The sequence below is a fragment of the Meles meles genome, chromosome 15 (assembly GCF_922984935.1).
Source record: "Meles meles chromosome 15, mMelMel3.1 paternal haplotype, whole genome shotgun sequence".
NCBI classification, from domain to species: Eukaryota; Metazoa; Chordata; class Mammalia; order Carnivora; family Mustelidae; genus Meles; species Meles meles.
In genome coordinates, this window is record NC_060080.1 from 50073305 (window position 1) to 50095148 (window position 21844).

Here is a 21844-nt window from a genome sequence, read left to right on the forward strand (position 1 = left end):
ACAGGAGGGAAAGATGGTGTGAAAAAGAGCTATTCCCTTCCTATTCTCCTCTCTCTATGCCTGTCCACCTGTCTGTTGACCCTCCCCATCCGTGGAATAACCACTGTTTATAAAATGCTTAATCTGTGCTTCAGGCTGCACTAAGTACTTGAGAAACTTAACTCCTTTCACACAAACAACACTGTGAAGTAGAGTCTGTTGTTGGGTTTCCCATTTTACAGAGGGGCATTGGGAGAAACTGAGGGTTAGAGATGTTATACAACACACCCAGCGTCCCAGAAACAGGCTCTAGCCCAAGTGGGTCTGACTGGACCACCACTCTCACCCACCACACTGCTCAACTCACCTCCCTGGGACCCCTTCTTCCTTCTTTGGCCCCTGGTACATTCTGACCCCCTCCACACCCACCCAGCACACCCTGCCACCATGCCCCTCTGTGACCATTCACACACATAGACCTTTTAAACCCAAGCTGACTTTAATGAGAATAGACTTCTTAAAATCTAGGTCTCTGTCAAAGAACAATGCAGGGGTGAGGATCCGGGCACAGTCCAGCATCACCCTAGAGCCTCCATGCAGGCCCCTCTAACTGCACCAACTCAGACCAAGCACCCCTTTTCACAGACCTAGTCCAGCAGCTGTCCATTCCTTTGTGGAGGATAACTTGGGGGTGCTGGTCTCTCCCAGATCCCATCCCTCACCCCTGCCATCTGTCCCACTTCCAGGACTTCTTGAGATTGATCATCCTCCCCTTGACTCCCCTGATCCCTCCAGTCCCCTGGCTGGCTTACACAGGACCCTCCAGCCTTCTGGTCCCTGCAGATTCTAATAGGTTTCTTTGATCCCCAGGGCCACCTTCCCGTGGTATTCCTATCAGCAACCCCAGTCTTGCCCCACCTGTCATGTGGAGCCCTCTGACTTGACCCCCCTCCTGTCAGCCCCTGTTCTGGACAGCTCACAGTCCCAGCTCCCTGAGGCTCTGCTCTTCTGGACCTGGCTGTACAGGACAGTGTCTGAGGAGCTGTGGCCTTTGCTGCCACCACCAGCTGCAGCTCCAGGTTCAGAGAAGGCCAAGCCCCGGGGCTTGGGAGCGGGGAGGGGCTTTGTGCTCCTGGGCGGTGGCACAGCGTAGTCATCAGTGGCAGGGTTGTAGGGGAGCTCGTAGCCCTCCTCCTTCATCCGAGCCTGGCACCACCACGCATCCTTGGGCTCCTGAGGCAGATCATAAAGGCCCCGGGGAGCAGCCGGGGCCAGGCCCTCGGGTTCATCATAGATGGGGTCCTCTTTGGGGTCCATCAGTTTGGCCTTCAGCAACTGCTGCTGCACATGCTCGTACAAGTCGCAATAAAGAGGTTTCTTGAACTGTACTCCCTCCCCTGCCCGAGCAGGGGTACTGTCCAGGGGGTCTGAGTATAGGGAATCAAGGGAAGGGCCTGGAGGAATGCGCAAGGAGTCTAAGGGTTCAGCATACACGGTGGGAGGGCTGCCCAGGAGCTCCTGAGGGCCAGGCAGGGATGCCAACTTCCCCTCTGCCACTTCTCCTTCATGGGAATCAGCTTTGAGACTATCCTGCCCTTGCCCATCCTTCCCCTGGACCTTCTGCCGGTGAATAGCAGTCTCAACTGCCTGAAAGATGTCATTCCCCTGTGCAGTCTGGAAAGTGAAGGTTCCAGGGCCCGAAGGGCAGCGGCGACCAGCTTCAAAAGAGAACATGACCTGAAGAAGATGTGCAGGAAAACACGTTACCAGGAGCCCGGAAAGGAGATGAGTCACAGGGCCTGCCCTAGTATAAGAGCATCTACAAAGAAAAGACTACCTGGGGAGGGAGGTGGGGTCATGGGCTAAGCAAGGAACCATTATCCAGAGGACAGAGCTTCCTGCCTTCCAGTCCTGCCCCACCCTAGCCAACCCAGAAAGTCGGTGTTCCCTGACAGCCCCCGCACCTTGTCCCGGCCATAGCGCCGCAACAGAGTGTAAGGCCAGAAAAGGAGCGGCTCCAGTATCTGACTCTGAGCCCCCATGGTCAGGAGAGTCAGCCTCTCGGCCTCCACCCTCAGCACATAGGAGCCCTGCAGGCCACAGCGCTCCGCAGCTTCCGTCCTCTGCACTGTCACCCAGAACTGAGATCCTGGAAGGAATACACAATTAGATTGGCCGGACTGGTGGTTTAGGACGCTGGGGAGGTGGGGACAGGTTGTCCAAACAGTCACTTGGAAACCAGCTTCAGGAGCTTCCTACTTCCCCATGGGTCCCTGACCTTTCTTTATCACTCCCTTCCCAAGAACACCCTTTCTTTCCACCCCATCCCTGCCCAGGCATCTCGGGCATCTACCTTCCCATGTGGGGCTATACAGCGAGTTCTCCAGCATCTCCAGGGCAGAAAGCTTGGGTGGGTTCTCCGCAGGCGCCAGAGCCCAGCTGCCTTTCTGGGGTAAGAACAGAGGGTATAGTGGACCCTGCAATTCCCTCACCGCTGTTCCCAGGGTCCGAGCCAGCCTAGGCGCTCTACTGCTGTAACCGCCCAACCCCGCGTCGCCTCTAGGGCCCAGTGCGTTTCGCCCCAGCCTCTCTAGAGCAGCCCGGGCCCGCTCACCGGAAAGGCATTTCGGCACAGTGTTTGCACCCACGCAGCGCTGGACTGCGCGTCCGCCGCCAACAGGTGGGAGCGCTGCGCGGTGTCCAGGCGGAAAGCTGCAGCGCCAGGCTCAGGGGGGCTCTCCACTGACACGGGGACCACGCTCACACACTCCGCCAGACGAATCACCTTGCAGTCCAGGCGGCGCGAGCCCCCTCGTCCCCCTCCAGAGCTCGACCCCTTGTGGTCAAAGAACTCGAGCCGCGCTACGCCGTGGGGACTGGCAGGATAGAGTACCGCCCAGGTCTTCCTCCATCTCTGGGAAGAGAGAGAGAGAGAGACACTGGGGAGGGAGCGGGCGAGCACCGGCGGTCCGGGCCCCGACGGGAAAGGAGAGACCGACTCGGGCCGACTTCGTGTCTGCAGCTTCCCGACAAGGGGTGAAGTTTCCCGATAAGGATGCATCTCGGTCTCTCCAGGACCAGAGAGGGCATACCCCGAGGCCAGCGGACCTTCTCCCGAGTGTGAAATCAACTTCGCGGGAACGTCACAGGGCTCTCCAGCTCCCGGCCCGCGCTCCAACCCGCTGCCTCCCCCTCCTCCCTCTGGGCTCTACAGTCCACTCCAAAGTCTGATGGGGTTCCACAACCCCTGCCCCCGACTACCTTGGTACCGAAACGCTGACTTTGCAAAAAGAGCGGCCCTTCCATCACGGCTCCGTCCATGGCCCCCGGCGGTTCCTTCCGTGCTTCCTGGCCCTGCGGGCTAGGGGCGGGGCGGGGGCGGGGACGGCCATCGGAGGCGTTCCCGCCCCTCCCCCGGCCCCCGCGGACTGCGAAGGGGGAGCAAGGACAACAGCAAAAAGAAAGGGGAGGGGGGTCCCGAGATAATTTGTGCGATGCACCACCTTCAGACCCCTGCCCATAGCCCTGGGACGCGCACAAGTGGCTCCACCCCGAGAAGCCTCGAGGTTTGGGTCAGAAGGCTCTGGCGCCTGGGCTTCTGGGCTGTGTGGGACGTCATATGCTCAACGTGACATCAGAGTGAAGGCCGTGACGTCACCCCGAAAATGCCAGTGGGCACCCTGGGGCACCGGAGGGACTATGCGGGTCTTCATCGCCTCGGTTCCCCTGACCTTACCCGTCCCAAGGCCGGCTGGAGTCCCGCTGTTTACACTCCGCGGAGCCCGGGACGTGGGGGAAGGGCTGGGGGCTGGGGACTGGAAGGCTTCCCGGAGCCCGGAGCTGAGCAGGGGCCGCCGCCCGGGTCGGTTTGCGGCCCCGTGGCCTCTCGCGTGTTTAGCTCTCTGACCGCAGCTGCCCGGCCTCCAACCCGCGGGAAAAGAAAGCTTCATTGAGCAGGACGGGGAGGGTCGGCGGTGGGGGGGTGGGGGGAGGTGGAGCGGCCGCGGCCAGCTCCACGGGGGAGGGGAGGGGACCAAAAGGAGAGGAGGGAACTGGCCTGGGAGGAATCGAAGGAGAAGGCGGAATGTGGGAGGGCTCAAGGGGACGTGGGAGGGACGAAGGGAGGGGGGGAGGGAGGGGGGGTCCAGTCTCCCCTGGCCGAGCACTTTTTTTGGGAAGTCCTAGGACCGATCTCCAGGACCTGGACTGTTCTCCCAGCCCCTAGAGTCCCGCTCAAAGGTAGGGGGAGTCACGCTGCGCGGGAGGAAGGGGAGTTTCGGATGGAGAGGATGGTGGCGGGACCACGGAAAAGGGGTGATGCCGGATGGGGTCGAGGGGAAACCAACCAACAGAGGGTTCTATCATTGTTTAAAAAGAGAGAGAGAGAGAGACAAGAAGAGTGGAGAGAGGAGGCAGATATTTGGCGGGTAGAGGGCTGAAGGGTGTTCCAAATAGGGCAGCCGCCAGGGCCCTAGGGCTGGAGGCTCCTCTATGAGGCCCTACCCCTGGGCCCCCAAGCCAAAATGTCCCCAGAACAAAGCTGTCCTGTTGTGTTGTTTGTCTGAGTTGGGGAAAGCATGTTCAGGGGGCCCCTTGCTGGAGAGGGGCTGTTCTCAGTCCCAGACAGAGGGAAGGCCTTGGCTGAGGAGCTGATTGGTGCCCTGGCCTCCGGTTGCCCGGTGACAGCGATGGCAGTGTTGGCAGGAGGTCTGGACAACCCCCACCCCATTCCCCCTCCCAGCTTGAGGCCTGGCCCTCCTGGGCCCCTTGACCCCGCAGGGCATGTGAGAGCCTGCGTGGATAGGGTGTGCAGGGGGTTCTCCGTACACCCTGGGCTCTGCCATGGAATCTGCCCAGACAGGACTCTGGGCTTGGCTGCCAATCAGGGAACCTAAGGTCTGAGGGGCTCCTAAGCCCCCTCACCTGCTTCTCTCCACAATCATCTGTCCTCTGTCTGACTGGCTGAATGGAATCTCTGGATCCCTGCCATCACCCCTCCTTGGCTCCTGCCAGGCCCCCTCCTTACCTGTTGCCTGCATCTCTCTGTTGCTCTGTGTGCTGCCTCTCTCACCGTCACCTTCTATCTATCTTCCACATTGTCTCTCTCTACGGTCTCTTTCTGTTTAATCCCCTTTCTTTCCCACAGTTTCCCTTCCTCTCACATCCTGTCTGGGTGTCCCTCTTGCTCAGTCTCTATCTCTTCCTCTCAACCATTCTCTGCCTCTTGGTCTCTAATCACTGTCTTTTGATCTTTGGGTCTCTTAGACCAGTGGGTGGGGATAATGGAGGTGATGACCACAGCTAGGGAAGGACCTTGTGGGACAGAACAACTATCTCTGTGTCTCTGTCTCTCTCCCTCTCGCTCCCCACTCCCTGGTCGGTGCCTCTCGGACTCTGTTTCTGCTCTTACTGAATTTGTGTTTCTCACTTAGTCCCTGGGTCCCTGTATTCCTCTCACACGGTCTCTGTCTCTGTCCTTCTTCAGTGTCTCTCTTCCTCTCCTGACCTTTCTCTGGGATCCAGGCTTGGCTTGGTCTTGGTTTGTCTTACACACTCTCTCTCTGGGGCACCCAGGCCTTCCCTGCCATGCGACCTGTCAGTATCCGGCAGTGGAGCCCATGGGGGCTGCTGCTGTGCCTGCTGTGCTGCTCCTGCCTGGGAGATCTGTCCCCATCCACGGCCCCTGAGAAGAGGCCTGGGAGCCAGGGGCTGCGGTTCCGGCTGGCGGGCTTCCCCCGGAAACCCTTTGAGGGGCGCGTGGAGATCCAGCGAGCTGGCGAGTGGGGCACCATCTGCGATGACGACTTCACCCTGCAGGCTGCCCACGTCCTCTGCCGGGAGCTGGGCTTCACAGAGGCCACGGGCTGGACCCACAGTGCCAAATATGGCCCTGGAACAGGTGAGCAAGGCTCCATGTGTGGCCGAGGTATTGCTTTAATGCAGGGAGAGAGAACACCAGGGCAGGCGTGGGAAGCCAGGACACCAGAAACAGCCAGTGTCAAGTACACCCATGGTGGACAGCCACTTCTCAGGCCTGTGTGACCTTAGGCTGCTCACTGCCTTCTCTGAACTTCAGGTGCCCTAGGTACAAAATGACTAGGTGATTGCTAAATTCTTTTCGTTTGCCTATAGATGATTCCACAAAGACACATGCTAGGACAGCCCTACTGGTAAGCCCTGTACAAGTAAAGTACAGTTGGTTTGATGGAAAGCTGAGAGCAGGTAAATGGTGTCTGGATGTCCCAAACAGAAGGGATCACAGATACTGCAGCTGACAAAACCAAATTATAGGCAAGAGCTGAAACCAGCAAGCTGGAACTGACTAAGAACAAGGTGTAAACTCTTACCACATGAAGTGGGGTGCGGGGAGCATGGAGGAATTCTGAGACCTGAAGATGCTTCCATTGTATGAGTTCACAGTAGCATTGATGGCCAGAAGCCCAGGCAGTCTGCGGCACATCCCCCACTTCCACTGGCTGGACACTTCTGGAATAAAGTGTCCCTTGTAGGTGCCACATTTAAGAGAGACAGTAGAAAACAGAAATGCTTTCAGAGGAGAGCTGCCCAGATGTGAAAGATTGGAAGCCAAGTTTCAAGAGGGAATAGCTAAAGGAACCAGGGGTGTTTGATATGAAAAGAAAAAGCTTTGGAGAGCACTTACTTGAAGGTTGTCTTCAAAAACAAAGACAGTCATTTGGCTGAGGGGGTTTTCTGAATGGCCTCAAAGGTCTGAATCAGACCTGGTGGGGGAAAGTCATAAAGAGTCACGAGAACTCTGTGATGGTTCCAGTGGCCTGGTGGAACAGGAAGTAGGCACCCCAACAGAAACTGGGTAAGTCCTGTCAGGACGTGCATGTCCTTGCCATTGGCTGCGACAGACAAGTCACATTGGGTGAAGTCCCACGTGGTTTGGGTCCATCCAACTCTGAGAAGTCAGATATTCGTTTCAGTGTGGTCCCAGCAGAAAGAAAAACAAGGGGCAATGTGGCAGTGCAGGCAGGGCAGGCCCATGGGAGAAAGCGAGGCTGAGGTGAAAAGATCTTAGATTTCCAAGTCTCACAAATGCCTTAAACCCCTAAGTCCCCATGTGTTGGCTGTGTGGCCTTAGGCAAGTTGCTTAACTTCTCTGAACTCCAATTTATGTAAAATGGGAGCAGCTCTAAGAATAATCATGTGTATGCATACATGGCAGAGTGCCTAACGCTCAACAGGTACTAGATTAATTGTAGCTATCACTGAATAGGTCAGGATTGATCGGAAATTCAGTGTTGAGTCTCAATTTTTTATTCACTGTACCAACTTCTCCCGTATCCCTGAGATTACCGCTGGCCCTCCATCAATCCCATGCTCCCTTTCCTCCCAGGGTGTCCTGTCTCTTGCACACCCATTATCTTAGCTGAAAAATGGGATCATCTTGGCCAAACGTGAGGCCTGTATGCTCATTCTCCTCAACATCCCCATCACCACCCCCCTCCTACATCCTGCCTCCACAAGTCTCTCTCTCCCCCATCTCTCTCTCTCCACAGGCCGCATCTGGCTGGACAACCTGAGCTGCAGTGGGACTGAGCAGAGCGTGACTGAATGTGCCTCCCGGGGCTGGGGGAACAGTGACTGCACCCATGATGAGGATGCTGGAGTCATCTGCAAGGACCAGCGCCTCCCTGGCTTCTCAGATTCTAATGTCATTGAGGTCTGCCATTCATATGCACGCACACACAACATATACATCCCACCCAGGATGGCCAGGGCAGTTTATGTGGGTAGAGGGGATACTAGAGGGTAGGGGATCCCATATGCCTCACAAGCTAATTTGGGGTAGTGGGAAGCTTAGCAGGGTGTGGACAAAGAACAGAGCTAGACATATTAAAGCCCACGTTTGTTTTAGCATTGGCATTCACATCACTAAGCCTGGTGTGAGCCTCTCCAGCTTCATCCCTGGTCCCTAGGGCATCCGTTGCTCTCCTTCCCTTCAGATGTTCCTGCTCTCTGGGAACATCTCCCTTCCTAATCTCTCCTACTGCTTCCGCCACTTCTGTGAACTGCTCCCCCATGCTGGGGCCGACTTGGGCACTCCTTCCTCAGCTTCCTCAGCACCCTCAATCGCTTCTCAGAGCACATGCCCTTCCACTCTCGCGGTCCAGGAGAGTCAGTTCACCGCAGAAAGCAGGCCTGCCTCTCAGCCCTGTGCCAGCGCCTACTCGCCACCGGCTTTACAGCAAGCACACTGATCAGGGGTCTGTGAGGGTTGAGAGGACATGGAAAAGGCACTACTGAGACTCCTTCCTCTGCTTGTGGTCCTATCCCAGGTAGAACAGCACCTGCAAGTGGAGGAGGTGCGACTTCGACCGGCCGTGGGGCGGGGCAGGCGGCCCCTGCCAATGACGGAGGGACTGGTCGAAGTCAGGCTTCCCGACGGCTGGTTCCAAGTGTGTGACAAAGGCTGGAGTGCCCATAACAGCCACGTGGTCTGCGGGATGCTGGGCTTCCCTAGCGAAAAGAGGGTCAACACGGCCTTCTACAGGTGAAGGGATGTGGGCGCTGAGTGGAGAGGGCTGGTATTGAGAGGTGCTTACTAAAAGGGTTGGTGTCTCGACCCCCAGGAGGGTCCGGGGCTCTGCAGCAGTGGAGAAATATGGAGGCCCTTTCCAAACTGGAGAGTGGAGAAATCTTGTGGGACCATTAAGGGCTCCTCGGGGCGGGTCTGAACTGGGGCAAACAAGGTTTCGGCTCTCTCGGGCCCGCAGCCCGGGGCGAGTGGCGCGGGGCGAGTGGCGCGGGGCGAGTGGCGCGGGGCGAGTGGCGCGGGGCGAGTGGCGCGGGGCGAGTGGCGCGGGGCGAGTGGCGCGGGGCGTGGGCCGGTGCCCATGACGCCATCGGTTGGCAGGCAGACTCTCCGCGTCCCGGGGCGCGCGCCAAGCCTCGCGAGGCCACGCCCAGCGGCCAGTGGTCCGCTGGGCGGTTACGGTTACGGCGCGGGCGCGACCCCGGGGCGAGCTCAGGGAGCGCGCGGCCGCGCCCTGCGGAGGCGGCGCCTGGGTGTGTCCAGTGAGGGACTGGGCGCGCGTGTCCCAGCCAGAGGGCCAATCCCTGAGGGTCAGAAGGCGCGGGGAGGGTGGGGCCCTGCCCTCGGAAGCCCTCGGGAGCCCCCGGGACTCCTAGGCAAGTTTTCCGGAATAGCCTTCGGCGGAGGTGTCTGGCCCTCTCTACCTGCACTGGACCCGGGGTGTATGCGCCGGCTTCCTGAGTAACGGATCCCAGGCGTAAACGGCTCTGTGCTTAAAGCGCCTGGCTACTCTGGAGAATCTTTTGCCGTCATTTTGAGGAGTTTAGAAATCTTGCAGTCTCTGTAATCTATTTTGCAGGCTAAAATGCTAATTGTTTTCAGCTCTTCGTTGAGCTTTGCAGAAAGACCTCTTGACATCTAGGTGACCTTGCATTGGGTACACAACGTCTGATACGGTCTGATCAGGGCAGGGTACAGTAGAAATGCTCAGTTTTGGGTAGAGCATGCCCAGACGTGGTATTGACTTTTCTGTTGAGCAAACACCCCACTGTTCATATTGAACTGGTAGTCACCTAAACCAATTCAGATCTTCCCTTATCCTTGATCCTAATAGAAAAGCCTATTTGAACCTAAATCTATGTTGAGTTTACCCTATTAAATTAGTTGGACACATCATTGAAAAACCATTACAAAGCCAGGATGAACCCATGAGATAATCCTGAATCTTGACATTATTTTCCATTTACCATCCCTCCCAGCTTCCTCTCGAGGATGTAGGATGTACAAGATAGCTATGCCTTCTGCCTTCATCAGAGTGACTGTTAAAATTGTTGAAATGTTCAAAACCAAAGTCTAACTCTTCATTACTCATCAAGTCTTTACTCGTTAGTTGTGAAATGTTTTTTCCACTAATTGGGAACATACTGAACACTACAATGAGGTAGCCAACATTTCACCATTTTATCTATAATGAAATCATGGGACATTTTGTTAGTCTCCCTTAAAATCCAGATATAGTGTGTTCATGGCCATTCTCATGGCCATAATCTTGTCAAAAAAAGAAATGGTGGTTTGAGCTAATTTTTACTGAAATCCTTCTAGGTTTCTAAGAATCTCCATATATTTTCCTCACTGTTCACAAACTTTCCATTTAATAATGTATTCTAGAGTGTTACTATTTAGCTTAAGGAATCTTTTCTCTTCTTTTTGAAAGTCAATACACTATCCAACCTCTGGTCTTCTCCAGACTTGCTCAAATTTTCCTTGCCTTGGCTGTCTGCACATCTGAAAGTTCTTTCATCTCCAAGTAATATACTTTATCTTGTCTAGAGACTCAAATGGTTTTAAAATAGCTGTGTGCTGTACTCCTTCACTGTTATCTGTCTTGGGACTATATTTCTTTCTCTGTGCTGTTCTTCACCTTCCCTAATGCAAACATCAGGTTCTGAAAGATTAGTACAAAGTAAAAAGCAGGGATTTCAAGTGACAAGGCTAGCATGAACAAAGGTGAAGAGATCCATTCATTCAGTATTTGTTTATTGAGTGTCTACGGTGTGCCAGGGGCTGTTGTAGCCACTAGGGATTCAACAGTAGACAAAAAAAAAATCCCTGATCTCATGGGCTAAGGAAGAATTGGAAAATAGAAAAATTTTTAGGGGCGCCTGGGCTCAGTGGGTTAAAGCCTCTGCCTTCGGCTCAGGTCATGATCCCAGGGTCCTGGGATCGAGCCCCGCATCGGGCTCTCTGCTCAGCGGGGAGCCTGCTTCCTCCTCTCTCTCTGCCTGCCTCTCTGCCTAGTTGTGATTTCTCTCTGTCAAATAAATAAAATATTTTAAAAAAAGAAAAAATTTTAAATGTAAGGATAGCAAAGAGTGTAATCGATAAAAATAAGGCAGGGAAGGAGTTAGGAAGTTGGAAGTGGGATTGCAGTTTTAGATAAAGCAGTCAGAGAAGGCCTCTTTGAAAAGGCATCATTTGAGAAAAGATCTAAGGCACAAACTGTGTAGAAATTTAGCCCAACATTTACAGGAAGAGAGATCATAAAAGATCCTAAGGGGCAGGGGAGGGGTGGAGGGAGGGAGAAAGCACTCTTGTCAGGCTCCTAGAGGCCACTGGGGCTGCAGCTGAGGCAACAAGAGAGAAAATGATATAGGAAGAAATCCAGAAAGAATGGAGAGCCCGATCATGTAGGGACTTTGGGAGACTGGTTTTTCCTGTGTAAGATAAGGTTTTGAATAGAGGCATGACATCTGACTTCCATTTTTAAAGTATTATTTTGGTTGCTTTAAAAATAGACTGTAAGGGATGCAGTAGAGTCAGGGAGGCAGAGAAATTAGTTAGGAGGTTATTGTCTCCTGAAAGCCAAGTAAAGAAAGTGAGAGGTGATGGTGACCAGTGAGAGTGGTGAAAAATGATCACACTGTGTGTATGGTTGAAGGTAGAACCAAAAGGATTTGCGGATGGATTTAATGTGGTGCGAGAGAAGGAGAGGAGGTAAGGTTCATTCCAAGGTTTTGAACCTGAGCTCAGTATTGAGTTGGCCTTTTCGGATAAGGAAGACAGTGGGTGGAGGACAGTTTGTGGGAGGAGGTGGTGGGGGACATTGAATAATTAAAACTTGGTTTTGGACCTGTTAATTTTGAGGTTCTCTAAGACATTGAAATGGTGAGGCTGAGTAGGCAATTGGGTATATGACTCTAGAGTTCAGTTGAATAAAAGTATTACAAGTCTTGAAACTGGACAGTGTCACCAAGGGAGTGAGTGTAAACAGGAAAAGAGGAGTCCAAGGACTGAACTGAGCTTAAATGTTATGAGATCAGGAAGATAGAGTGAACATGCAAACAGTGAAGTGAGGTAGAAAGAAAACCAGGGGTGTATGGTAGCCTAGAGCCAAGTAGCGGGCTTCAAGAAGGAGAGGGAGCGAGTGGTCACCTGACTCAGTGCTGCTGATGGGTCTAAAAGCACAAGGACTGAGAAACAAAGCTGGATTTAGCAAAATGGAGTCATTGCTGACCCAGACAGAGAGGACAGTGATGAGGATATTTTTCAAAAGTGGTTGACTAGAATAGAAGGTTGTGCTGAAAAATAATGGAAGAAAGATCTGGATGCTTAAAAGCTAGAAAATGGAATGCTTTTCATGCCACACTGGAGAGTTTCATCTTTACTCTATGACAAAATTAAAAAATAAAAGTATTTGTGTGGAACACTGATAAAATAAGGCCAGTGTTGTCAAAGTTTACCCACTAGTAGTGAATTGGAGGGTGGAGGTTCAGGGTGCAGTAAGGCTAGTTAGGAGTTTGTTACAAAAGTGAAGCTGATTTGTAGGGTGACAGCCAAGAGGGAAGGAGTGAAGAGTTGTAGGATGACTGGTAGCAGAAAATAAGAGATGGCAAATGACCCTGGAGCTGCTGGCAAGGAGGGTGGTGTGTGCCATCAGTCAGCTCTGGGCTCCAAGGTAATACCCACCAGCTTTCCAAGTGAGCCATCCTTGGCAAGTCTGAGACCCAGCAATTATCCCTAGATATGCATGGTCTGAGGTAATGTTCAGAGATCGGGAATATTTGTGTAGATACTGCAAACTGTTACTGAATCTGGGATATGAAGGCTAGAGAAGGACACATACTGAGTAGAGAGATCTTTTGTAGTGAGAAAGGGGGTTATAGGAGTCCTGGGAGATTCTGTGATGGGGATATGATCTAGATTGCCTTTCACAGGTCACATCAGACAGAGGGAGCATTCCCACAGGTAATACCATCATAAAGGAGAGGCAGGGATATTATGAAGAACTCCACCTTCCTTAGAGAAGGAAGATACATTGGCTAGCTTTTAGAGGAAGCCAGTAAGATGTTGAGAATGAGAAAATCAGAATGTGATGCATTTAACATTTTTTCAACTTGGTTTTATAGTTCTGCCCTAGAACATGTGAAAGTTATAGAATTTTAGAAGAGGAAAAGGATGTAAAGATAATTGAATCATTTACTGTCCTTTTCTAGGCAAAGAAATTGAGGTTCTAAGAGCTTTAGTGCTGAAAGCTATTTATTGAACTCCTGCTATTTGAAAAGCACCGTGCAAGGTGCTGAGAACACAGAGGTGACAAGAGATTTGTGAAAGACTTTACATGCTACATTAAGGATTTGGGTCTTTATAATAAAAGCCCTGGGAAACAAGTGAAGTGTTTTCGCAAGGAGGGTGTGAGAAGCTGTGATGAGGTTTTTGGGCTCCAAAAGATCACTCTGGCAGCATTTCTAAGAATGGTTTGGAGAAGAACAAGAGTGGATGGACTGGGGAGATGTTTAGGAAGTAACACTGACAGGACTTGGTTATGGACTGACTTTGGGAGTCAAAAAGAGAAGTATCAAGGTTAACTCTTAGGTTTCTGGAGTGGATTTTACTGAAAGAATTATGGGTTTATTTTTTGGACCTACATTACATTTTAGACCACTTTGAGACATCTAAGTAGAAACATCAAGAATGCAAAGGAATATACAAGGTGAGGTATAAATGAGAACATATAAAAAGAGGATATGGACTGAGTAGAATGCCTCAGACAGGACTCCAAAAGTTTAAGTGACTAGCTAGGGGAGGAGCCTGTGAATAAGACCAAGAGAGAGCAAACAGAATTAGGAATCAAACCAGACTAGGAGTGTTAGGACAGCCAAGGAAGGAGAGAAGAAGAGAACAGCAGTTCTTCTGAGAGGTAAAGATAAAGACTGAAACCGTATACTAGATTTATTTTCGCAGAGTGATGGAGAAAACCAGAGAAGAGTAGGTTAAGGAATGAGTGGTAAGAAAGAGGATATAAAGTAGAGCATTGACAACTCTTGACAGTGCTTTCAATGAAGAAGGGGGGAGAAGTGGGGTGGAGGGTGTGTGTGGGTGTGGGTGTGTAGGAGAGATCTGAACATGTTTAAAATGATTCAGTTGAGGAGAGATTGTACATGACTTCTCAACTGAAGAGAAAAAAGATCCTAAGGGATGGAATTCGGAAATATTGGGGGGAGTGGCCTTAGAGAAGAGAGATGGTTGGATTGAGAAGAGGGCACATAGATGTAGGTAGGTTTTTATGATTTATGGTTGAAGAAACAAATGGTGGGGGAGGAAACAAGCACATTTGTGAATGAAGGAGTGTAAATAAAGACAGATATCAGTACTGGTCCTAAACAAGCACCAGGTTCTTAATATAATCTATGTTGTACCTTATATATAACTAAGTATGCCATAGGATATGGCCTTATAAATAACCTTATAAATAACAAAGAGAAGAAGTATTTCTAAATTTCTAGATAACACTGCATTTTTCTGAGTACTAGTCAGAGGATTGAGATATTCTTGAAAAAGAACACAAAATATATTTCATTTTAGACAGATCAGAGAAAAAGACATTTGGAGAAAAAGTTTCACACTGTATGATGAGAGGTTCTAAACTCTTAGTAATGTCTCAGGAAAGGGACCTGAGAGTTATTGTACACACTTTCCTAGGAATGTTGGACATAATGGATATTTTGGCAAAAAGACCAACTAAATACATCCCAGGAAGAAGCCAGGACAGGAAAAATCAAGCAGCTTCTGCGCTGTCTCAAATCTATATATTAACACCCAAGTGCATCTGCGTACAGTATGTTATGTCCAGATAGGACTCCTCAGGAGAAAACAGCAGAGTAAGAACATGTTTAAAGAAGGGATAAGTAAGATGATGACAGGGAGATCCGTAAACTTGTAAGAACAGACAGGCCAGACCTGCATTCATCTGTACATAGTCAGAAAGGACAGAGAGGGGGCAAAATTAAAGTCTTTAAAATCAAAGGGAGGATGAAAGGAGAGACAGCCTTAGTTTCCAGACATTAGATTAAGGCAATCTCTTGAAGAATAAAATAGGTCAAATATTTAGGCCAATTAAAAAGAAATAAAGTTTTAGACTTATTTCTCTGGAAGTAAGTCTGGAAGCTGAGCTGTTTGTGAATGACTAAAGCATATGGGATTTAATTTAGGCAGGAAGGATGCTGTCATCCTAACCCACCTGGCCTCATGTTCCCCAGTCAAACCAACTTAACATTTTTGGACATCCAGCCTTGGTCCTGGTCCACAGGCCTCAGACCTGGAAATGCCAGAAGTCAGAGAACATCCAAGAATAAAAGAGAGTCAACCTCCCTATAACCAGGCCAGAGCTCTCTCCTTGCCCGGTCAGTCTGACAATCTTAACAGCCCTAACACCTTCCTACTTATACCTTTCCCCAAAATCTTCCCCTTAGGTTTAGAGCAACCCTGAAACTGAGCCTTGTTCTCATGACACATCTGCCCCAGACTAGTTTCTATGGATGCTGATATAGGGGCTCTACCAATGTGAGTCCCTGTGCTTCACCGCTGCTCATCAGCCTGGTTATGGGCATGTGAAGCCAAACAGCTATGAAGGGTTGGCCTTGAGAGTATCTCATAACATCCCGCTGACTTTCCAACTTCCCTGTTGGAAAAGAAATTTGCCCTTGGCCCCGGCTGCACCAGCCTTTCCACTTGGTTTTAGACTGATCTTGACTCTACTATTGTCTTATCCTCGCAGAAAGTTGAGGAAGAGAGCGGCCAAAGCCTCGGCCCGACGCCCCAAGTCCCTTGGAAGGTAATGGGGCAAGAGCCCCGGGACCTCCTGTTTGCCCCTGTGGCCCCAGGAGGTGGATGGATGGAAGGCAGCCTATCCATGTCCATCCCAGAACCCAAGCTGACGAATTAGGGATGTAACCACAAAATGGCCATTCCAGGGGGTGGGGAAGCAGGCATGGGGATGGGCAAGCTTTGATCTTAGGGTGCACATGGAGGAAATAATGTAGCAATAGTTGAGGAGAAGCCTCCTCATCCTTATACTTCCCCCAAATAACTTGGACTCCGGTCCCAGCCGCCTGCATGCTTCCTGCCCCCCACTCTTCACCCCCACCCCTTAATTCACCCACGTTCCCCTTCTCTCTCCTCCCATTACCTCTTATCCCCTCTCCCCCTACCTCTGGACAGACTAGGTTTCCCATCACTGTTGTGGAATCCACACAGCAACCGGAGTTCCTAAAATGGAATTCAGTGACGTGTAGCCATCAGTGTGTGTGGAAAATCTGGCCCCCTTCACTTTACTCCTTCCCAAGCTCTGCATCGAGGGTCCTTCCTGGGCCGCATACTTAACCACTACCTCCACTAACTTCTTTCTCCTTTTTTCAGACAACTCACCAAGCTTAAAGTCAAACCCAAACCCCGAGTGGGCAGGGGATCAATCAAGAGGTAAATGAAGTTCAGGTGGTGTGTGAGGCGAGGGAGAGCGCAGAATGATGATGAGTCAGGGCGATGGGGCTGTGGTCAGGAAGGGGTCCAAGAGGCCCCCACCAAGACGTGGAGGAGCGGCAGTAGCTATTGCAAACCACCTTCCAGATGATTTACTGAAATGTAAAGTGATGCTGGCCCTTATGTTGGTTTCTGGGGAATTATGCTCGTCACAGGATTTTTGCAAGACTTGATAGAAGTTCATCTACTGACTACCCTTGTCCCACATGCTTATTTTTCTTCCCCCAGTGAATTCTAGCAGATCCTCTGGCACTTCTGTCCTTCAGATGCCATACCTGTGTCTCCCTCAAGTTCAGTTTGCCTAAGGGATCAGTGTTCCCAGCTTACTTTTATTTGATTAATTTTTTAAAAGTAGGTGCTACCAGCTTGGAGGTGAGACTCGGGGTCCCCTCTGGAACCTTTGCCAGGGGTGGGTTCAGATTATAGTCCCTGTGTCTCTGGCCCAGTTGACACAATTAGGCTCCCTGTTCCCTAGTTTTCTCATGGGTTCCTTTGGAATTCAAGGGAGTGGAAAGCTTCCAACCCCAGTGATTACCCCTCAGTAGGCTTCCAAAGGCCATTTGCATGTGAGAAGTCTCCCTGATAACTTCTTCAGGAGTGGCTGAGGACACAGAGAATCTATCCCTTTCTTCCATCCCCTCCTCTCTTCTGCACATTCTAGCATCACCCAGTGGTCCTCTGGGGGCCCTCCTACCCAGCTCCTCCTTCTGGTGGCTTCAAAGAAGCTCGGAATTTGGAGGTATTCTAGTAGTGCCTTCTAGCTAAGGGTCCTCTGTGCCCAACATGGCCATGCTCTGGTCTTCCCTGAACCCCAAATTCAAGTGCACACTGCTGCTTTTACTGTGTTCCTTGTGGGGAAAGGGGAGGAGTAAGTTTAGAAGAGTGAGATTTTTTTTTTCCTGTGGCCTCTTTGGCTTTTATTTTCAGCCACACAGGACTTTGGGAGAGTACCTGATGTGTCTGAGCTTCAGAATCCACTGATCCTGAGCCTCCAAAGGTATTCCGTAAAGTCTCCAGGCTTCCTTTGTCTGTTGTATGTATGAACTTTTCCTCTTCTCTGTGTCTCCTAGCCAATAACTTCACATCATCAGATTCCTTCCTCTGACATCAAGTGATGGGCACATTACTATAACAACTCATCGCCAAGCCAGCCTCACAGGCCCACTTCGCCACTACGAGCCCTCCTCTGTAGACACTGCTTTCATCACGCAGCCCACTGCCATCTTTTATGCTGTTAGTGTCAATAAACAAGCCCCCTCCATCTCCCAAGGCATCTCTCCAAAGTGCTTCTAAGTTTTAACGTCTCTAGTTTAATGCCACTTTCATGCTTGGGTGGCTAAGGAAACTTCTTTCTGTTACATTTAAATTGCAGAACCATAGATGACCTTATTAAAGCTCAGCTCAGGTCTGGAGAGATCTCTACCATTCTGTTGTGCATATTCTCCTTCTCTGGTCATGTGGTCTCTAACTTCTGTCTGTCTTACATTTCTACATCTTCATTCCCACACATACCAGCCCCAGTCGTTCTAGTATATTCTTCTCATAACTACCCATCAAATTCTGGCCTGGAAGACCCTCTGGCCTCAGAGAAGCCATTTAGACCCAAGACTTACTCACTCTTTTGCATCCTGACCCTGATTGCATTCTCTTAGCCTCAGCATAATGGAAGGCTCTGTGCTCCCGTGGGCTCTTCAGGCCTCCTGTTTGTGTCAGCCACTACCTCCTGCCCATCTCTTCCAGCCGGGCAGTCCTGGCTTCCCACTCTCTCTGCCCAGCAGCCTCAACCCCAGCCTCCGTTAGGGCCAGCAACTTAAAGCCATTCGGAGCAAGGTTTCTGTCAGGTAATTCTAGCCTAGCTGTCCTGTCCAGAGGGGACTTTGGCCACTGGTCCCCAAGAATCCTCCTGTCTGGGTAACCTGGGCTTTTTCAGCCTGGAAACTTGCCCATTCCCTTTGTCTCTATGGAGGGAAATGCAGCAAAGAAGAGGGAAGAAGAAGGGATGAAATGATCATGAAAGGTTGGGGGATGGCGGAGGCATGGAGGGAGGAGGGCTGGGGGCAGAGAGGGAGGAGCATTGTTTTACCCTGTTGCACCCACTCCTGTCCCCCCAGGCTGCTGGCCCAGCGGCAGCAACACTCCTTTGGTCTGCATGGGGTGGCGTGCGTGGGCACCGAGGCCCACCTCTCCCTCTGCTCCTTGGAGTTCTATCGTGCCAATGACACCACCAGGTGCCCTGGGGGGGCCCCTGCGGTGGTGAGCTGTGTGCCAGGCCCTCTCTACGCAGCGTCCAGTGGCCAGAAGAAGCAACAACAGTCGAAGCCTCAGGGGGAGGTGTGTGACAGTGACTCTAACCTTCCCCACCCCAGGTGGAGGTCCCCACAGCCTAGCCAACCCCTGACCAAACATAGCCCTGACCTTTGAGGACAGAGAGGAACCTCTCTCCAGGGGGTGGGCCACAGACCTGAGACCACCCCCTCCCTCCCACAGAATCTCGTTCATCTCCCAGGTCCACTTAGCCCTCTCTCTGCTGTTTCCATTCACTGCTTTTGGGCACGTCTCTCTCCTCTATAGACCCGAGTGCGTCTAAAGGGTGGGGCCCACCCTGGAGAGGGCCGGGTGGAAGTCCTGAAGGCCAGCACGTGGGGCACAGTCTGTGACCGCAAGTGGGACCTGCAGGCAGCCAGCGTGGTGTGTCGGGAGCTGGGCTTCGGGAGTGCTCGAGAGGCTCTGAGTGGTGCCCGCATGGGGCAGGGTGAGGGGGATGAAGATGGGTGGAAGAGGGAAGGAGAAGGTACACTCTCCTGGGAGGCACATCCCTTGGGAAGGAGACCCCGAGGCAGACAATGAAGGTCCAGTTATAATCTCTTGATCTTTGACCTCTCACCCTAGGTATGGGTGCCATTCACTTAAGTGAAGTTCGATGCTCTGGACAGGAACCCTCCCTCTGGAAGTGCCCCCACAAGAACATCACAGCCGAGGACTGTTCCCACAGCCGGGATGCTGGAGTCAGATGCAACCTGCCCTACACTGGGGTAGAGACCAAGGTCAGTTTTCTTTCCAGTTCGGTTCAGGGATCTTGCATCCTCTCCAGTCCTGGTCATGATCTGCAGCCTGACAGCTTCCCAGCCCACTGTCCCAGGCCCTCGCCACCTGGCAGCTCCCACCCGACGCCCCCACTGGCCAGCCCATATATGTGCCTCTGAATCACCCATCAGCCACATGCCTGCTATGGACTCCCATTACCCTCCCCAAAAGCTTACCTAGAACTGCCGTTCTGTGTCACTACAGATTCGACTCAGTGGGGGCCGCAGCCGACATGAGGGGCGAGTGGAGGTGCAAATAGGGGAACCTGGGTCCCTTCGCTGGGGCCTCATCTGTGGGGATGACTGGGGGACACTGGAGGCCATGGTGGTCTGTAGGCAACTTGGACTGGGCTATGCCAACCATGGCCTACAGGTGAGTGAGGAGAGGGAAACCAAGGCCATTGCCTCCAAAGCCTGTGTCTGGGGCAGAGGACTGTGGAAATGAGTCCCTTGGCCCAAGAAGCTGGACAGCAGGGCCTCATAGAAACACCAACATATGTTCCCAGGAGACCTGGTACTGGGACTCAGGGAATACCACAGAGGTGGTGATGAGTGGAGTGCGCTGCACAGGGTCTGAGCTGTCCCTGGACCAGTGTGCTCATCATGGCACCCACGTTGCCTGCAAGAGAACGGGAACCCGCTTCACTGCTGGAGTCATCTGTTCTGAGAGTGAGTGAGGCCAGGGAAGGGGTCACCCCCTTGGAGAGAAAAAGAGGGCTCTAAGCTGAAGGGCTACTCCTCGTCTGTGAAAAACCAGCCTCTCCCCCTCCACAGGGGGAGGAGAAACACCTCCATCTGTCCCTCCCACCTCCCCCGCCACCCCAGCGGTAACCTCCCGCACTCTGCTTCCTTCCTTGGGGCAGCTGCGTCAGACCTACTACTGCACTCGGCCCTGGTGCAGGAAACGGCCTACATTGAGGACCGGCCCCTGCACATGCTCTACTGCGCTGCGGAGGAGAACTGCCTGGCCCGCTCGGCCCGCTCGGCCCCCTGGCCCTATGGCCACAGGCGTCTCCTCCGGTTCTCCTCCCAGATCCACAACCTGGGACGAGCTGACTTCAGGCCCAAGGCTGGGCGCCACTCCTGGGTGTGGCACGAGTGTCACGGGTGAGCGGTGCAAGCAGAAGGGCAAGGTCCCTGGCGAGGGGGCAAGCTTGCTGGGGGTAGGGAAGGCAACAGGGGTCCCTTTGTCCCCACAGGCACTACCACAGCATGGACATCTTCACTCACTATGATATCCTGACCCCCAATGGCACCAAGGTGGCTGAGGGCCACAAAGCTAGCTTCTGTCTAGAAGACACCGAATGTCAGGAGGGTGAGTTGGGCCTTGAGCAGACGTCAGTATCTCCATCCCACAGCCGTGCCTCACACTGACACGTGCCAATCCCTCTCAGATGTCGCCAAGAGGTATGAGTGTGCCAACTTCGGAGAGCAGGGCATTACCGTGGGCTGCTGGGATCTGTACCGGCATGACATCGACTGCCAGTGGATTGACATCACAGATGTGAGGCCAGGAAACTACATTCTGCAGGTGCCAGGGGCCTGAGTTCCAGCTGCCAAGGGGGAGGGATATTTGTTAAAGACACCCTTGGATCTGAGGAATGCAATGGGTTATGCTGCCTTTCCCCCACTCACAGGTGGTCATCAACCCCAATTTTGAAGTAGCAGAAAGCGACTTCACCAACAATGCGATGAAATGTAACTGCAAATACGACGGGCACCGCATCTGGGTGCACAACTGCCACATTGGTATCTGGTGGGAAGAGGAGCCCAGAGAGGCTAGGCAATGGGAGGGAAAGACCCATCATTCCCGTCCCTACATGGGTTCTGTGTCTTCCCACCCGCCTCTGGATCTCCCAGCCTCTTTGCTTCTACCTACCCTTCCCCACAGCGGGTTGTTTCCCCACCTAAGCCGCCCATTCACCTTGTAGGTGATGCCTTCAGTGAAGAGGCCAACCGGAGGTTTGAGCGCTACCCTGGCCAGACCAGCAACCAGATCGTCTAAGGTGCCGCCACCCTCCTCCACAAACCACCACTGGCCCCTAAGATCAGGGGTCTGAGGCTGCCATTACCTCAGGAGCTTACCAAGGAACCCCTGACGTCAGCAGGCCAGCCGCACTCATCCAGTGTGTGCTATGGATGTTGAACTCTCAAGCCGAGGTTATCGCCCTCCTTCCCAGGCCAGCTGCCAGATCTGTGGCCAAGCGTGGGGAATTTTTGCTCCCAGGCCCAGCACCGAGCCAAGCACATAACAAAGAGCAGCACCTGATTAACTGCCCAGAACAACAGACAGCAGCAGCTGGTTTTCTTGAATAGGGATGTCAGAATGGTCAGCTCCAATGTCTCCCCTCAGTTGAGGGGCAGAGGGGGATACAGCTTTACCTCTAACCTTTTTGTGGGGCAAAAGATCAGTACCCCCCCTTATTTTTGACTATAACATGATGCTAGTTATAATTTTATTTTA

At 52.3% G+C, this 21844-nt stretch overlaps 2 protein-coding genes across 10 annotated transcripts; one reads left to right on the forward strand and one right to left on the reverse strand.

Annotated features, from left to right (window-relative positions):
* Nucleotides 1-458: 458 nt before the first annotated feature.
* DOK1 (docking protein 1) lies at nucleotides 459-5188 on the reverse strand. 4 transcript variants are annotated; one of them, XM_045978841.1, is made up of 6 exons: nucleotides 5006-5186; nucleotides 3241-3407; nucleotides 2594-2893; nucleotides 2333-2426; nucleotides 1944-2128; nucleotides 459-1716 (listed from the first exon to the last, which is right to left on the reverse strand). In XM_045978841.1, exons 1-6 carry the CDS (start codon nucleotides 5016-5018, stop codon nucleotides 901-903), a joined length of 1575 nt encoding a protein of 524 aa, XP_045834797.1. In that variant the 5' UTR covers nucleotides 5019-5186; the 3' UTR covers nucleotides 459-900. The 4 variants fall into 4 exon arrangements, with proteins under 4 accessions (XP_045834797.1, XP_045834799.1, XP_045834798.1 ...); XM_045978844.1 differs by lacking the exon at nucleotides 1944-2128 and having other exon boundaries at nucleotides 1548-1716; nucleotides 5006-5188; XM_045978843.1 differs by lacking the exons at nucleotides 2333-2426; nucleotides 3241-3407; nucleotides 5006-5186 and having other exon boundaries at nucleotides 2594-2730.
* Nucleotides 4119-21839, forward strand: LOXL3 (lysyl oxidase like 3). Of its 6 annotated transcripts, XM_045978837.1 has the most exons (16): nucleotides 4285-4875; nucleotides 5554-5878; nucleotides 7506-7669; nucleotides 8286-8500; nucleotides 15537-15593; nucleotides 16178-16237; nucleotides 18409-18628; nucleotides 18869-19049; nucleotides 19187-19341; nucleotides 19586-19753; nucleotides 19887-20049; nucleotides 20244-20487; nucleotides 20580-20695; nucleotides 20775-20911; nucleotides 21018-21129; nucleotides 21312-21839. In XM_045978837.1, the coding sequence occupies exons 1-16, from the start codon at nucleotides 4822-4824 to the stop codon at nucleotides 21383-21385; spliced, it is 2445 nt and encodes an 814-aa protein (XP_045834793.1). In that variant the 5' UTR covers nucleotides 4285-4821; the 3' UTR covers nucleotides 21386-21839. The 6 variants fall into 6 exon arrangements, with proteins under 6 accessions (XP_045834789.1, XP_045834793.1, XP_045834788.1 ...); XM_045978833.1 differs by lacking the exons at nucleotides 4285-4875; nucleotides 15537-15593; nucleotides 16178-16237 and adding an exon at nucleotides 4119-4218; XM_045978832.1 differs by lacking the exons at nucleotides 15537-15593; nucleotides 16178-16237.
* The last annotated feature ends 5 nt before the right edge of the window (nucleotides 21840-21844 follow it).